We start from the raw sequence: 18,003 nt of genomic DNA, 5'->3' as shown, positions 1-18,003 counted from the left end.
GTCCCTCGCCTGGAAGAGCGTTCCGGCTTCATCCGCTTCCTGTATCACTGACAAGCATTACCCCTTCCGGCAAAGGGAGAAGCGGATGTTAAAGGGGAAGGTGGAATGCGCCGTGACCTCCGATTGCATTTGTTTAAAAGGGGAGTGTGCAGTGGACAGGAAGGGCAGGGAGAAGAGCAGGTAAGGGGGTGGGGGATGCCTGGCATTCCGTCGAAGAAAGGCTTGTTTGCAAGTGGGCGAGCGGAGCAGGGCTATAGATATTTTTCTGGGAAAGGAAGATTCGCTTGCAGTATTTATTTCTACATAATTGTTACATGGCTTTTTTTTTTCCTCCCGAGGAGTTGATGCAGACACCTTCTTGGTTTGATTCTGGCAAATAGGGGCATAAGAAATACGCCGGCAGAGTATTGTTACATTGTTGTTAAGTAGAATAAATAAATTTTACAAATAGGTCACATTTTACAGCCGTGAATATTTTTATTTATTTACAGCAATTCTCTAAGGCCCGATGTATCATTCTAGACAATACATAGGTAGGCCTTGCTTTGCTTACCAACTGCTTCGTGCAATGACCCTTTACCATGCTCCTAAAAAAAATAGCTGCGATAAAGGCACAATGGTCGGGGCCTCCTTCAGACATATGATCAACTATTTGTAAACTTCACAACTAGCTTGTGATAGGCAGAGCTAATATTGTATTATTAAGTACAGGTAATCTTCAACTTACGATCACAATCGAGCCCCAAATTTATGTTACTAAGTGAGACAGTAGTTAAGTGAATTTTGTTCCATTTTAAGACCTTTCTTGCCCCAGTTTTTAAGTGAAACACCACTTGTTAAGTTAGTGACATGGTTATTAAGTGAATCTGAGTTCCCCATTGATTTTGCTTGTCAGAAAGTAATTAAAGGTTATGTGACCCCAATATAATGCAATCGTCATAAATATGAGTCGGTTGTTAAGTGTCTGAATTTCGATCATATAACCATGGGGATGTTGCAACAGTGATAAGTGTGAAAAACTGTCATAATCACTTTGTTCAGTCCTGTTGTAATTTTGAACGATGACTAAATGAACTGTTGTAAGTTGAGGACTATCTGTACTGTAGTTCTTCTAAATAGAAACAGAATATTCTAAAGGTAAGAGAGAAAACATTCTAACCTTTGTTTGGAGATTGATCTAGCTTATTTTAAAAAATCCCATGCATTTGGCTGATTGTGCTTATACATTGTTATTCTCACTTAATGACCACACTTGGAACCAGCAACAGTCACTAAGTGGACAATCATGTGATTAGGCTTATTTTCTCTTCAGTTGCTAATTAAAGCAACATGGTAACTAAATAGATAATCATAATGTGAAAGATACTCCGTTATAACTTTGAAAAGTTGCTGTGTGAGGCAGTCGGTAAGCTTGGGCTACTTTTACTCAGTATTCAATGATAGCTGCCTATGTGGTTGCATGTGTTCAGGTAGTTTTCTACATATACAGTGCAGGCAAAATATCCAATGTTTTTAGCTCTATGAAGGCAACATATGTTAGAGTAATAAACATTTTCATGTTTATGTAAAGTAAAGTAAAAATAATAATAATCCTGCTTTCTTCAAAGTTGAATTCAGAAAAAATAAACCTGAGCAGGCTCCCCCCCCTTCTTTTCCTTTTCTTCTCCTTGCCTCATCTCTGTCTAGTTTTCTTCCCTCTTTCTTCTTCCCTTTCCAATGTACCTATGCTTGTTCTAACTCTCCTGGAAGGGGACTGTATAGAGGTAGTTCTTTTCCTCCTTATGACTGGTTGCCAAGTGTCTTGTGTTCATATGATTGTCACTTCTTCCCTGCCAGTCTCTGCAGAAAGTCAATGGGGAAGCTGGCAGGAAAGGTTGCAGATTGCTGCCACCTCCCTAGATGACTTCCTCTTGTCTCTGGGGACTGAATGAAAAAGATCCCTGCCACTTCATGCCTGCTTGAAACTTGGCAACTGAAATCCAAGCATGCATGGAGCCCCCAAATCCCTGTCTCTCCACCTTCATGGAGAGCACCAGAGTGGCGAGGAGAGAAGTCATCCAGCTCCATATCTGCTTGAACATCTGCAGCTGAAATTGAAGCATGCATGGAGCCCAAAATCTCTCCATGGCCAGAGAGAAAAACTCTATTCGCTTAAGGATTCATGAGATCATTTAAATGACCACAATGGGGAGTACTGGGATTGCAGTCATTAAGTGTAACAGTCATTTGGTTGTTGCTTAATTACCACTTTGCTCAATGACCAAGTCTCTGATCTCTACTGTCTGTGGTCATTAAACAAGGACTACTCTGAGTGTATACTCCATATGTGGCAGTGATTTGTGTGTGTGTGAGAGAAAATGACTGGATTATGCAGATGACAGAGACCAACCTGAGAATAAAATACTTGTGAAGCAATATTGCTATAGGAGTCTATTCTGTCTATTCTCTAAACTCCTGACCTCTGCAAACTATTTTAAGACTTCCTATGAATCTTTGGCTTTTTTTCACAAATGGATTATGTTAGTCAACATTCACAGTTCAATCTTGCCAATTATCAAGAATCAGATTCAATCTTTCAGGTACTATACACTAAAATGTATCAAGTGGAGCTGGGTAAGGATTCAATTAAGAACAAAACAGGTGTACAAACAAATATATAAAATAGTAAATAAATGAATTTAACATACATTTCTGCTAGCAGTGACCATTTTTGCACTACAGTACTGCCACCCCCACCCGCCCCCCATCCTAATACTGAAGATAAATCCTTCTGAACCATTCTATCTCTATCTATCTACAGTACTTTGCAACTGGCTCTTAGTTTGGCTGGCAATGTCTTCAAAAGGAAAGAGAAAGAGCTCTTCTACTTCAATTAAGGAAGGAAGGAAGAAGAAAAGGAAAACCATCAATCTTGATTTGAAAATGAAGATCATCAAAGCGCATGATGAGGGGAAGAAGGTGAACCTCATAGCACAAGAAGAAGGGCTGGCCCATTCCACCATCTCCACTATTCTGAAGGATAAGGAAAGGATCAAAAAAGCTATTAAAGGAGCATCAGGAACAGATGCCATTATAACAAGACACCGAACAGGCCTTATCCATGAAACAGAAAAACTACTACTACTTTGGATTGAAGATCAAATCCAAAAGAGGATTCCGATTAGCCTTTCTCTCATTCAAGCAAAGGCACGCAGCATTTTCACAACACTGAAGGATAGAGCAGGTCAGGAGTGCACTGAAGTGTTCACTGCCAGCCGTGGCTGGTTTATGCGGTTTCAGCGAAGATTTAATTACCACAGCACACGCAAGTCACGTAAAGGTATAAGTGTTGATGAAGCTGCCAAACGTTTTCTGGATGAACTAAATGATATTATTGTAAAGGAGAGCTATTTGCCTGAACAGATATTCAATGTGGAGGAAACCTGGTTATTCTGGAAAAAAATGCCAGAGCAGACCTATATCCACGAAGAGGCCAAAGCAGTGCCTGGCTATAAAACATTTAAGGAGAGAGTAACCTTGCTATTGGGTGGAAATGTCTCTGGATTCAAGCTGAAGCCATTTCTGGTCCACAAATCGGGGAACCATCGTGCATTCAAAAACATATGCAAGCGCACACTGCCCATTTATTACCGATCCAACCAGAAGGCTTGGATGACACAAGTCCTCTTTGAGGATTGGTGTATGAATTGTTTCATACCTCAAGTAAAGGAATATTGTTTGCAAAAAAAGATTCCTTTTAAAATTCTCTTGCTCCTTGACAACAGACCTGTACACCCCCCATATCTTCATAATATCTATCCAGATGTAAAAGTGGTTTATCTACCCCAAAACACCACCTCTCTCTTACAGCCTATGGACCAGGGAGCTATCACAATATTTAAAGCATACTATTTACGTGCAATGTTTGCCAAAGCCGTCAATGTAATGGAAGAGGATAAGAGGGTGACATTGCGTGAGTTTTGGAAAAACTATAATATCCTCCATTGCATCAAAAATATTGCAGCAGCATGGCAGGATGTCACTATGAAATGCATGCAAGGGGCTTGGAAAAAGTGTTTAAAATGTTTTCCTGTTCTGGTAAATAATTTTCAAGGATTTGACCATAGCAAAGATTTGGATGAAATAAATAAGGAAATTTTGACACTCATGAAATCCTTAGATTTAGAAGTCAGTGTAGAAGATGTGAAAAGTTTGATAGCCTACAGTGAAGGAGAACTTTCAAATGAGGATTTAATCGAACTGAAAGAAGAATTGGAAACACGAAGGGTCAAAGAAGAGGAGGAGGAGGAGGAGGAGGAGGAGGAGGAGGAGGAGGAAGAAGAAGAGGAGGAGGAGGAAAAGGAGAAGGAGGAAACAGAGGAAGAACCGGAGGAGGAACCTGAAGAGGAGGAGGAACCACTGGGGGAGAAACCAAAAGAGGAGGAACCAGAAGAAGAGGAAGAACCAGAAGAAGAACCAGAAGAGGAGAAGGGAAAAAATGTAGAAATTCAGCCCAAAAAGTTCAATGTGAAAGCATTGGCTAGTGTTTTCTCAGGCATTAACCAAAGTTTATCAAAATTACAAAGTATGGATCCAAATGTAGAACGTTTTGGAAATGTGTATCAGGATATGCATGAAATTTTAAAGTGTTATCATGAAATATATGAAGAAAAAAAGAAAAAAACTTGTGCAAACCAAAATTAGTGGGTTCTTTAAGAAAGTTACTTCTTTCATGGCTATAGTTCCTTCCTCATCCCCCTCCCCATCCAGAGAAATAGAAGATCGGGACAATCCTCAACCATCAGCCAGCTACCCTAATGTAACCATTTTCCCCCAAAAGCACGGGAAAAGACTATAATTTTGAAGGGCTGATAGTGATGCTTACTAGACTGCAATTGTAAAGTCTGATTTTGTATTCATTTTGTTAAAAATCTTCAGTTCTTGAAAGATAAAAGAAATTGAGTTTGGAAGGTCGAAGTAAAATAATAAGTTGCAGGCATATGATTATTCACTTATGACTGTTTTACTTAACTTAACTGAAGGGGAAGTACTGCAAAATCATGAGCCCAGTCACAGTCACATAATTTTCTACTTAGCGACCAAGTTGACAGTCCTAATTTTTCTAATTGCAGTCACTAAAGGAGGTTAGCAGTTCAAAACCATGTAAAAATGCAAGTAGAAAAATATCCACCTTTGGTGGGAAGGTAACAGCATTCCGTGCATCTTTGGCATTTAGTCATGCCGGCCACATGACCACTGAGACGTCTTCGGACAGCACTGGCTCTTGGGCTTTGAAACGGAGATGAGCACTGCCCCCTAGAGTCAGGAATGACTAGCAAAGATGTGCGAGGGCATCCTTTACCTTTAAAGGAGGACTAAAATGTTAAAATTTCAATTTTAAATAAAATAGACTATATAAAGGACTAAAATGCAAGTTTCTAGGTAAGATTTTATTTAAACTGAGAAAATGGCTTTATAAAGTGAATGATAATGATTAAGTTCCAAGAATTTAGGCAGAAGATTATAGGATTTGGAGGTTTCTGTATAAAATGCACAACAGGTTATTTTTTGCAACAATGTCTTGAAATCATGTTAGATGCAAAATTAGTGATTATCACTAATATAAGCTGCAAAGTATTTTCGCACTTGTGGCCCATGCCTTGGGCAATTTGAAAAGTGGCTTATTTATCGAATGATAAATTATTTTTGCAAAAATGTCTTGAAATCATGTTAGATGCAAAATTAGTAGTTATCACTAATATGAGCTGCAAAATATTTTCAACTTGTGGCCCATGACTTGGGCAATTTGAAAAGTGGCTAATTTATGGAATGAGATCCTGTTTCGCCACAACCTTTTTCTCCACATTTAAGGAAAGCAATTAGTATTTTTCCCCACTTGATGACGCTTAATGAGCAAAAACTAAGTCAGAGAAACCCACTAATCACTTTCCTTTAATTCCCTACATTAAATCAGAACAACTGAACAAGTTACTCTTGTTCTTGTGGCAGTACATGGTAAAATCAACTGAATTTATACTGGCCTACTTTTCTGCTGTCTCAAAGTGGAGCAGAACACACATTAACATGGTTGTGAGGAAGAGCTTTTATTTTGGAGTAAAATGCATAGGATTTCTTGTTCTGTTATATTGTTGTGTTATCTTCTTTTTTTAAGATTCTCAGATTTTAATGTGTTGTATACAATCCTGGAAGAAGACTTAACAAATAAGCTGAAAAACTGCAGATGAACTTTTCATTATGTTGCATTTATATTATGCTAAACAAGGAGAGGAAGTAATGGATATTAGAAAATCCTATATATGACGCATTAGTTGATGTGGTTAAGTCACACAGAAATCCTTTCACAAAAGCTAAATTAGAAACTTATCGTGCAGATGCAGGCAGCCGTTTCTCCAGATGGAGCTGTTCCCAGTGTTGCTATTTTCCCATTCTATAATGAGATTTATTAAAATCTCATTATATACAAATGTAACCAAAAGTATTGATATCCTCTGCTTTTTCTTAAGAGTCACCAGTTTCCATGAAATAAGTTGAAACTGATACCAGGAAATGTTATCTACTATTCTTTAGTCCACTGTCCCAAGGGCAGATGCTTTGATTTTGATGTATGATTTAGCATAGTTTTATAATAAAATGGCATAGAGATACTTATTACTACTCATTAGAAGTTAAAATACATCATTGGATGCTAGTGGTCTGTTAAACAGAACCTTTAATTGGTATCATAAGTGTCTTCAATCTTTAATCAGTTGCTCAGCCTATTTGAATGGAGCAAAATACTCAGGAACTTTATGTTGTATGCAGCACAGTGACTATAGACAAGAAAAACAAAAACAGAGAGTTGTCTGATAAGGAAAGGAAGATGGTAATAACCAAGCATAACATGTTTTCCTGAAAATAAGATCCAACCAAAGAATAAGCGCTAGTCTGATTTTTGTGTGTGCTCCTAATATAAGCCCTACCCCCAAAATAAGCCCCAGTGAAGATCTTCATCAACGGAAATAGGGGTTGGTGGCCACGCCCAGCACAGGACGCGGCCAGCACACTGGGGCAGACAGTGTACATCAAATGCCACATCCCATGCTGCGCAGGTGAGCTCCAGCACTGCTACCTCTGGCCCAGCTCTCCAAGCAGAGGCACCGAGGGGGGAAGGCAGGTGATTGTGACATGCAGCACAGCGGCAGCAGGCAGAGGCATGGGGAGGGCAGGTAATCCTGATGCGCCTTGCGGTTTTAGAAGCTGATTTAATAGAGGCAGGTGATTCCAACACATAGCAGCAGACAGGGGCATGGGGAGAGAGGGCAGGTGATCCCGATGTGGCATGCGGCCTGTGTTGCAGTTGTGGGCAAGCCAAGAGATAGTGAGACGGATTGATACCCAATGTAATGGAGGCTGCCGATTCCGACATGCAATGGCGCCGGCAGCAGGCAGAGGCGGGGGAGGCAGGTGATTCCGATGCGTGCCGAGATAGCCTGCTATCTGCCCCCTGCGCCTTTGCCTGCTGCCGATGACGCTGTGCATCAGAATCTCCTGCCTCCATTAAATTGGGTTTCAATCTATCCCACCATCTCTCAGCTTGCCAGCAGCCACAATAGAGCAGAAGGCCATGTGGCACAGTAGGATCACCTGCCCTCCCCCCTATGCCTCTGCCTGCTGCCGGTGCTGTTGTGTGTCGGAATTGCCTGCCTCCATTAAATTGGGTATTTTCGGGAAAACACAATAGAAAAAGGAAAGGCTAGAAAACCATCTCCAATGAGTCTTATTTCCTGTGACCATGGTGATTAATAATGTCAAATTTAACATCCATGGGATTATAGCCAACAATCCTTGACCTTGCCACAAGAGGGAACTTGACAAACACTTAAAACAGAAGGGTATTTCAAATGCTGGAGAAAGAACCAAAGAAGACTTCAGAACACATCCTGGCTGACTTCCAATATCAAAGTATAATAGTATCAAGTTGCACCATCCATTGCTTTTTGATTGAAAGTGACCTCTATGGTAGGAAACTCAGGAAGACTCCACTTCTGAAAAATAGACAAGGTCAGACAGATGGAATTTGCCAGGGTATAATCTATCAAAAATGGTTATTGAAATGGATATTTGGTGAGGGCAGATAGGTTTGGATAATGATAGAAAGACATAATTATTTCGGCACATATCAGTGTTACTGATGCAGCCCCTCTTATATCAGTTAATATAACTGATCAGCCTGACTTCACAATTACTTTCTAAAGGATATAAATGTTTATGCTTAATTAATAGCTTGGTAAACTGTAATGTGCATTCTCATGTTTGGTTTGGCACAATCAGCCATTTTGGCATGTAAATCACACCTTGTATAAATACAACTAATTCCAGTTTATATGGCAAGCAAAATAAATCATTAGATGTATGCCTAGGAGTTAATGCAAAAAGACCCATTAACAGTTCAATAACTTCTGTATTTTAACTAAATCCACAAACTTGTATAGAGATTATAATATTAAATTACTTTGTAAAGCAAATTGTGAAAAAAGCAGCTACTGGCACTGAGAATTTAGACAGAAGAATCCCCATGAAACCAGTAGTCATTTTTTTGAAAAATTATAGAAAATAAGTAATTCGTGTTTACAATTAAAAGTTTTATAACCTAACACAATCTAGAGTTTGAAGTATTGCAGATTATTATCATTACAGGAAGTAACAATGGGGGGGGGGGAGGTAAGAGAAGCTAAAATAAAATTATAAGCACAATTGTGGTCACATGATATTCCATTTAGCAACCACATTATTTAGTGACCAAGTTGCTGGCCCCAACAGTGGTTGCGAAATAAGGTCTACCTGTAGCTTCTCCTGATTACCAGGCCTTATGAATCGACTGTCCAAGAGTTTTTGACAGCCGATCCAAACAACATACCTGGCAGTTGATTGAAAGAGCTGTGATTGTCAGATGGTTTTCCCATCTGACAGCTGTCTTCCCAAATAAAGTTTAGAAAGTAGAGGAGAACAAAGCCAGATAGCTTGATCGATGCCCCACAGAGCTGAAATCAAGACATAATCCAGCGGCAAAGCAGAACAAAGGAAGGATAGGGAGAGGCAGTAGGGACAGGAAATGTTATGTTAGTATAACATTTTGCTGGTTCAAGGATGGCTGACTAATATTTTAATTGAACTGCAGAAAAAATGTTTAAAATTCATGAAGGCTGTAATGTTCGGCATGTATATTTTACAGTAAGTATTTGTGTTATTTATTTTTGAATAAGGATGCACGTGAATCTGAATGTCAAAGTCTCCTTTTTGGATTCAGTCGTGAATTGAACACGCCTTCACTTCATCCATAACAGGAAGCAGCTGTCAAGATAAGACTAGTAAGAATGCTACATTTGTTGATTTGGACCACAGGCTTATCTACTCCAGCATTGTCTTTGCACACTGGTCAGTAATGTTCCCCTGGAAACCTCCAAAGAGATTGTCAGTGGTAGAATGGGAAGGCGGGTAGTCCCCCCTTTCATATTCCCATGATGGGATTGAAGGTATTTCTTCTCTGTTATATGCATAATACACAACATCTATGATACATATCCATGTAATGTCAGTCACACCTCTGCAACTTGTGCTGCCCATGTATTTCTCTACCAGCTTCTAGTATTTTCAGCTCCCCATGTCAATAAGGGTAAATGTTGGCCCCTGGAGAAGCAAATTAGCATTCTAGAATCCTGTTTCTATGCTAAGTGAGATGCTGTTGCTGTCTGAATAATGGTGCTGCCTTAACTATATCTTCTGCTTTCAAATTTTCAGACCCAAAGGATGCTGTCCTTTCTCTGCAATTCCTTCTTTCCTTTTGCAATTCCTTGTTTCCCTGGGGAAGGATATCCATTCCATGGTCTTTGGATAATTAATCCATGATTTTTAGTATAGCAAGGTCAACATGAAAATGATAATTTGTGCAAATCTTCTATTCATTTGTTAATTTATTTCATAGTGACCTTTTATGCTTTTAAGACTTTTATTTTTCTGTGAAAATAATACCTTCCTGGATTTAAATACTTTAGCTCAAAACTGTCCCATGTTTCTGAATATCAGATTATTTCTCATATCACAATAGTGATATGGGAGAAAAATGCACTTTATGAGGGGGAGGTTTACAAAACTTAGTATGCATTACATTTTTCTGATTGCTTCTGTTTTGCTTTGAGGCAGCAGGTAGGAAGATTGGATACATTCAAGTGGGTAACACTAATTAATTATATATTGGAAGTATATGAAGTTTAACTACTTTATGCCCTTTCAGAGATTATAGAGATAAACCCCAAAACTGACTTTTCCAGGATCCCATGGAAGTTCAGATTTAGGTGTGATTTAGAGAACATGTACCTTTTAATTAATCACTTCTCTTGAGTTGTGAAAATGAGAGAGAGAGGGAGAGAGAGAGAAAGAGACATGTATTTTCCCAGACATAAGTTTGTGTCAAGGACATTTCACAGATAAAGAGATAATAAAGATACACCTCTCCCTTCACCAGATGGCTAACTTTGAGATTAAGGATTTAAGATAAATCAGGCTATGCTAAAATATCTTGTACAAAACAAAAGCATAAGAAATAAGTTTATATTAAACTATAAGCCACTGGTAATCAAAGAACAAAGCATGCACATATGAAAAAGGGTTACTCCGAAGAGTCTCTGCTTTTCTTCTGTGATTTCTACTACAATTCTTTCAAGATGACTGATTCCCTTCAGAAGCCTTGTTCTGGAAGGCAAATTGCTATTAATTGATAGTTCTCTCTAAAGGAGATGGACATACCTTTTCCAAGTAAGCCTACACATTTTAAAATCTTTATAACAGAAACATAACATTGAATAATATTAAAAATTTTGAAATTTCTATTTCTGCTTGTTCTTGTGTTCTGGCTTGAATGTTGATGTTTACTATATTTTAAATGACACCTTCAAGCATTATCAGTAGGAGTAGGATTTCTCCAAAGTTTACTTTGTAGGTCGAGTGAAAAAAAAATGTTTTTATTGCACTTTGACACATTGTATTGTATATTACGTATTGTTTTGACAATTTTGTTCTTGTTATGATTATTTTAATTGTTCTTTTTGGATGTCCATATTGATGTGTAATATTCCATTAGCCACTCAGAGTTGTGAGAACAATTATATAAATAAACATTTCCTTCTGAATATCAATACTCCTTGTTTAATGACTTGTTTCAATTTCAGTACTCCTTGTTTCATTCAGCAACCATTCGAAGTTATGATGGCATTGAACAAGTGGTACTTATAGCCAGTCCTAGAGGTTCCAGACATCCCAGCATCCCATAGTCATATATTTTCAATCTGGGTCTTTGGCAACTGCCTTGCACAGATGACCACCTCATGGTCATGTGATCACTGTTTGCAACCTTCCTTGCAAAGTAAATTTACAAAGTAAATGGGAAAGCCAGCAGGGAAGGTCACACTCCAGTAAGTAACTCACACCCTCTTCCACCCAGCAGCAGCTATCTCTGGCCCTGCCATGCTTGCACTGCATATTACACCTTATCTGTCTGCCAGAATGCTTGCAAGTAGCCCAGGACTCATTTAAGAACCTGCATTCCTTGCTTAACAATGGCAGTGGGGAGTGCCAGGTTTGGCATTGCTAAGAGTAGTAGTCATGTAATATCATGCCTTACAATCACATTGTTTAATGAAGCCAATGCAAATCCCAATTATTTTTGTTAACTGAGAAATATCCATGTAGCATAGTAATTTCCATATAAATTGGATAGGGTGGCCAAGCCCAAGGTCCCTTCCTGAAATGTTATTACTATCTAGTGGGGCCTAGTAAGCGTGCCTTCTCCATGGCTGCCCCTACCTTATAGAACACCTTCCACCTGACACTCCGCAGCCCCCACCTTGATAGTCTTCCAGAAGACCATTAAAACTTGGCTTTTTACCCTGGTACCAAGGTAAAGTAGTAGAGCCTATGGAAGATTGTGGGGTCAAAGAGCGGCCCATAGCAGACCATAGGTTTGCTTAACAATTACCACAAAAAAGTTGTAAAATTGAGCCTGCCAGGTGAGTGACCCAATTAATTACCATCATTCATTACGAAATAATGGGCAAGTTCCATTACGCTTGAAAAGTGACAACTACCTATAAGCAGTGTTCCCTCTAAGGTGCGCAGCTGCGCGGCCGCGCATGTGACAAGAAAATGCCGCACAGAAGTTTCCAACTGCCGCGCAGTTATTTTTAATGTCACAGCTCCGCCCTGACCCGGGAGGAGGTAGAATTTATTTCACTGACCTACCGCTTCGGCTGCCCTTTTTTTAAAAAAAAGAAAACCACAGGCAATTTCCCTGTGTTCTATCTCAGATCCCCCCCCCCCCGCCGCCTTTTTCTTTTAATTTTCTGCAGGCTTTTGTATCGACTCCTTCCTCCTGATCCCCAATAAGCGATGTGGGAAGGGGAGGTGCGGAGAGGGAAGAGAGATAGAAAGTCGCGGTTCTATTTAGCTGCCTGCTTGCTGGGAATGGTTGGGGGGGAGGGAAGTTGCCCTCACCGACGTCCTGAGTCATATATTCTGGGTCGTGCTCTTCCCTTTTTGCACTCCTATCTTCTCTCTCTCTCTCTCTTTCTCTCTCTCTCTCTCTCTCTGTGTCACACTCGCTCTTGTTTTCTTTCCGTGTTTGGAACTTTACGCTTCGGAAACTGGGAAGGAAAACAAAGGGGTGCATGTGTGTTTGCGCGCTCGTGCCTGCCTGCCTGCCTACCTTTTAAATCACACACACATTATTTTTTACAAGGACAAGGGAATTGCAAGAATAAGCGAGGACCGGCGAGATCTGGGCTTTTTGCAGGAGGGGGAAAGAGCCACGCGATTTGGAGGGGCTGGAGAGAGAAGCCGAAGGGGGCAAAACTTAAATAATGAAAGCAAAGAGTCCGTCTCGGCTCGCCCCTTTCTAGCTGAGCAGCCCTGCGCTTCCTTTCCTCCTCCTCAGCCTTGCAAAGAGCCACCAACTCTTTCTCACCACTCTTCTTCATCCACCCCTATTTTACAGTGTTGCATTTATAACAACACTGGCGCAGTGGTTAAATGCAGCACTGCAGGCTACTGCTAGATCAGCAGGTCAGCGGTTCAAATCTCACCGGCTCAGGGTTGACTCAGCCTTCCATCCTTCCGAGGTGGGTAAAATGAGGACCCAGATTGTTGGGGGCAATATGCTGACTCTCTGTAAACCGCTTAGAGAGGCCTGAAAGGCCTATGAAGCGGTATATAAGTCTACTGCTATTGCTATTGCTATAACCAGGCATGCATTAATGGGGGGATGCTGTTAAGCCTTTAATGCTTTCCTTCTTGCAGGGGAGGGGAGGGCTGTGAGTTCTGCAGAATGAGGAGGCTGGAATCTGGGGAGGCAGTTGTAGGGAATTTGGGGGTGGGGGTAGGAAGCTGGTTTGATCGTGAGGTGATCGAGAGCTCTTCCTTACTCACGCACCCAAAATCACTTCCGAGAAATCTACGCGGTCCGCGAAGTATTTGAGCCAGCGCTGCATGGGACGGCTTCATCAAATCCATAATAGAGAGGGGGAGATTAATATATATATAGGGTTTTTTTAAGTGGGAGGGGGAGTTTCCCAGGGAAAATTCAGCATGGAGTCTGTCATTTGCCTGGTCCTATATAAATCCCCCCTCTCTATATTCCATCGCAGGCTGGCAAGCGACTCCAGAGTTGCATGGTTGCGTGGGTTACATGTGTCCCTTTCCAACAACTCATAGCCTCCCCCCCATTTCCCAAAGCAGTGGCCACCGCCACCACATTGGGGTCTCTTGGACGCCCTTGTTGTCTTGGTGACATCTGTGAAAAAAATTCAGGTGCTCAGGCATGAAAATATACCGCTCAAACACTATATTTTTCCACGCACACTGAAAAAAAATTAGAGGGAACATTGCCTATAAGCCATTTTAAATACTCTAGAGATTATATCAGCAACAAAATTAAAACTGGATTTCTTGGCCAGCAGCCACCACTTTTAGCAAATGGCCATTGAGATACTGTTTTTCACATTTACATTCCTATCTCTGCAAATATATTGAATTCTTATCAGAAACATCTTAGACCAGGATTAGAGGTATGGTGCAAGACAAAGTGGGAGGTCTGTTGGTTGCAACTTCTACTAACTTTTCTTTCTGTCATTGTGCCCTGCTGCTTAAATTATTTTTACATTTTTATGTTAAATTGCATTTTGTATTTTATATTGTATTTTCTTTTATGCAGTTCAGTTTGGGTCTGCAACCCATAATAAAGTTACTTTTAGTTATGGAGTGTTGTTTCAGAAAAGTCCTGGAGCTCCAACCCAGCTTCTCCACCGCTTTCTCAGAATAGTGCTCAGTTTACATTCAGTAATACTCAAAGTGATAGATCTAGATAGACTAAGCCCCTCCATCTTGACAACTTATCCATTTGGCAATATGAATCCAACGTCCCAGGCATCTGTTTATTTAACTCCATCCTGCCACAAGGTCAGTTACTGGTTGTTGTAGTTGTTTTTCCTGCCAGCAGGTGATGCTTGTGGTGATAGAAATGGAGCTGGGGAATATATATCACTACATTTCCTTTAATTTGTCCTGAATTAAAAGTGCAAGGATAGCAGCAATCACCAGTCAAGAAATGAGGCACAATAGGACTTGGCCGTCATCAGGGGAACGTAATTTATATTAGCATATATTTGAGCTGATTCATGGACTGAGGACATGCAAATTAATGAGGCTGTATGGAAGAGTTCTATGTTATAATAAGTTTTGTTTTTGCTTGGTGTGTTTATTATTTAGCCATTGTTTATTTTTTAATGCACTGAGCAAACTCAGTTAATTATGGTTTATTGACTAAAATGTTTCAAATACAATGTATGAGCTGTTGAATATCTATGCAGAATTAGTCATGAACTTTTGCAGTTCTTTCATTGCATAGAAATTACATTAGAAATAGGCATGCAAGAATAAACCATATTAGGAATTTGGGCAATTAATGAAAATGGAAGCAAACAGGAATAATAAAGTACTGTGCCTCAATAGTATTTAGTATTTGTAAATTAGGCCATTCTAGATGTTACTCATCCATGTTAGTATTCAGCATTTCTAGGTTCTTCTGATCCATGTGAGGAATATTTTGTATTAGCTTTGGAGTAATCATGCTTTATTGCATCCTAATGCTCTTTTTCCTTTCCTTAAAAATATTGAGGGTGGGAATGCGATGCCTCCTATTCAACCTATCTTAAACAGAAGGAATTGTTTTCAACTTAAGTATAATTATTAATCTGGAAAGTACAAGTGGAAGAAAAATCTGATTGAAAATTGAGATGCTTGGCAACTGGTTCATATTTATGACCTTTGCAGTGTCCCAGGATTGTGTGATCACCTTTTGCGACTTTCTAACAAGCAAAATCAATGGGGAAGCAAGATTCACTTAACATGTTACTAACTTAACATAATATTTGATTTTGTCAAGTTTCCAATAACAATGATAAAAATACCTTGAAACATTTATCCAAAGCTGCAATCAAATAAACTAAGTGGCCCAACCTAGTGCCGTTGTGACTAGAACAAGACTGTAGTTCCAGATGTTGGAAAGGCACCACATTGGGGTGGTTCTTCTAATCATTCCAATGAGTACTCAGGAGGATTTTCTTTGAAAAAAATCATAGTTTGCTATTTTTTTATTTGGAGTATTATTATTGCGTCAACTTAATGAAGGAAAAAACAAAAATAATTAAGATAATGTGATTGAATAATGGGAGAATATGCTATTCTGGTTTCCATTCTTGCAGTCAATTACTTATATAAGACCTGCAGATGTTAAACAAATGTTGTTTATTGAATATTCCTTGGGATTTAAAATATGATTATGGAACCAATGGAATTACAAAACCTCATGTAGTTTTGCCAGCTTTTTAAAAATACAATAATTTGACAGAAAAGATCCTGAATAACATAAAATTTAGGTATCAAAGCACAATTAAAAATATATATTTTGTAAGCAGGCACAGCCATGATAGCATATTTTGTCTCAGAAATATTTCTGTGGACCACTTGATGTTTACTGGCTTTCTCAAAATGAAAATTGGACAAGGAGGACCAGGGGTGTATATATAAGTGTGAAGACTCAGTATTGCAGCTGTTAAGTAATGGGTTAAAAGACAGTAATTTAGCCTTACAGTAGAGTTTAACAATCTATTCAGCTGCTATCACACATTCTCTTATACAGACTCCAAAGAAAATAAATATGTATTTAAAACTTTATGAGAACAGGCAATCTTATTTTAAGAATATCAAAATATCAAAATCTTACATAAAGTCATGTGAGAATACTGAAATCCCATGAGATTAACATTTTTGCCTAAAAGTGTAAGTTATTTAATATTTTATGAGATTTTTGGCAATTTTTAATTGCTTGTACATTTTAATTTGGAGATGTCATGATAATCTATTGATGTCTTTGTCTGCTGTCTGTGTCCTCAGGGTCACCTGAGTAGTGGTTCTGGTTCCTGTAGTCTGCAATTTTTCTGTTCTCTGGAAATCCATTCCTACTCCCACATCATTCAAAGAGTGTTAATCCCAAATTGTATAGCTAAAAGTCTGTAGAGATTCTCAGTCATCCAGGTCATGGTTGTCCCAAAGGTGCTTTTCAGGAAGCAACTGGACTTTCTTGTTTTTTATCATCCAAGAAGCTTCTTCAGATCTGACAGGATTTCCATTCCCCACTATCCTGTCAGAGCTGAAGAAGCTTCTTGGATGAGAAGCAAAATGTCTTCAAAGAAAAAGCAAGAAAGTCCAGTTGCCTACTGAAAAAGCACCTTTGGGACAACCATGTTCTGGATGACTGAGAATCTCTACAGAGCTTTTGGGAATCTCACATTCTTACTGTTAACTTTCCTGATTTTTTCCCCCCAAAAAGTAAATCACCATATTTGGAATTAATACGAATTCATGTTCTGTGTCTTCTGGGGGGGGGGGGGGAGTTTGCTTCCTGAAGGCCTTCTATTTCCATTCCCTCCCTTAACTTCAATCACTGCCCCACCAATGCAGTCAAATGGATTAAAATTAGTTCATTGGTTGCCATAGCGTGGCTCATGCCATCGCCTCACCCAGTCAGCATCAGGGCTCTGCAGGCCCCGCCACCCCAACAGTATCCTTTGTTACCCATCCAGACAGGGCCCACATGGAGAGGGGCGGCATTGCAGGGCCAGAGGGGGGGCTGTGGCTTTAGGAAGGATGGAACGCCCCCCCTGGGAGGCAGCGGTCTCCTTCCTGACAGGGAAGGCTGGGTAAGGCCAGCTGGAGCTCCGCAGGGCAGTCTGCCTGTGTGTCCTGCTCTGTGCTCCACTCCAGAAGGGGGATCGAAACTTTGCTTCTCTCCTGAAGGATGAAACAACCCATTGGGAGTAGGGTGTGACTTTTTGCCCGGTTCTTTGTGCCTTTCCATTTTCTTTTTCCTCAATGGATCTTTTCCCACACCTCACCGACTTTACCTTTCGATTTGTCTTACTTTTTTACACAGGAGGTAGCCAGCCATGCCCTGCCCCACCCTGCCTGCTGCCTTGGCTCGTGGTTGCAGGACTGGCATGCCAGACACACTGTGCAGCCGCCTGTGTGGGGGAAAATAAGACATCCCCTGAAAACAAGACCTAGTGCTTATTTGTGGGGCCCAAAAGAAAATAAGACCAGGTCTTATTGCCAGGGAAGCATGGTATTAAAGTCCCTATATCATAAATATAAAAATGAGGGTTTTTCAGATTTAGAGACTTTAGCAAAAAACATTTGAAAAATAGCAGAGTAAGAAGTGGTGAGAATAGCAAATATTTTAAGTTGCAAGAAATAAAAGTATAATATTTATTGAGTTAAGCTTGACTCTTGGTGACTTAATGCACACATCAGTCTTTAATACAGTCGATTCTGTGATGTTTCTTATTGCTTTCTTTTAGGACTTACAATTCCAGTGATGACACTTGACCAATCTCAATTGGTCTCAGAAAGCAATGCAAG

General features: G+C 39.8%; 1 protein-coding gene across 5 annotated transcripts; it reads left to right on the top strand.

Annotated features, from left to right (window-relative positions):
* The first annotated feature begins 80 nt into the window (after positions 1–80).
* On the top strand, positions 81–11,749 carry LOC106541975 (tigger transposable element-derived protein 1). Of its 5 annotated transcripts, XR_015697526.1 has the most exons (4): positions 81–180; positions 2,801–5,421; positions 9,243–9,347; positions 9,778–11,749. XR_015697526.1 is itself a non-coding variant. In XM_014057570.2 (2 exons), the coding sequence occupies exon 2, from the start codon at positions 2,833–2,835 to the stop codon at positions 4,681–4,683; it is 1,851 nt and encodes a 616-aa protein (XP_013913045.2). In that variant the 5' UTR covers positions 81–180; positions 2,801–2,832; the 3' UTR covers positions 4,684–7,333. The 5 variants fall into 5 exon arrangements, 1 of the variants encoding a protein (XP_013913045.2); XR_015697528.1 differs by lacking the exon at positions 2,801–5,421; XR_015697525.1 differs by having other exon boundaries at positions 9,243–11,749.
* The last annotated feature ends 6,254 nt before the right edge of the window (positions 11,750–18,003 follow it).

This window comes from Thamnophis sirtalis, unplaced genomic scaffold, assembly GCF_051295495.1.
Source record: "Thamnophis sirtalis isolate CommonGarterSnake01/CBP01778 unplaced genomic scaffold, rThaSir2_p1.2 scaffold_8, whole genome shotgun sequence".
Classification (NCBI taxonomy): domain Eukaryota; kingdom Metazoa; phylum Chordata; class Lepidosauria; order Squamata; family Natricidae; genus Thamnophis; species Thamnophis sirtalis.
Note: the sequence above shows the minus strand (reverse complement) of the source record. Positions and strands in the feature narration are given on the sequence as shown.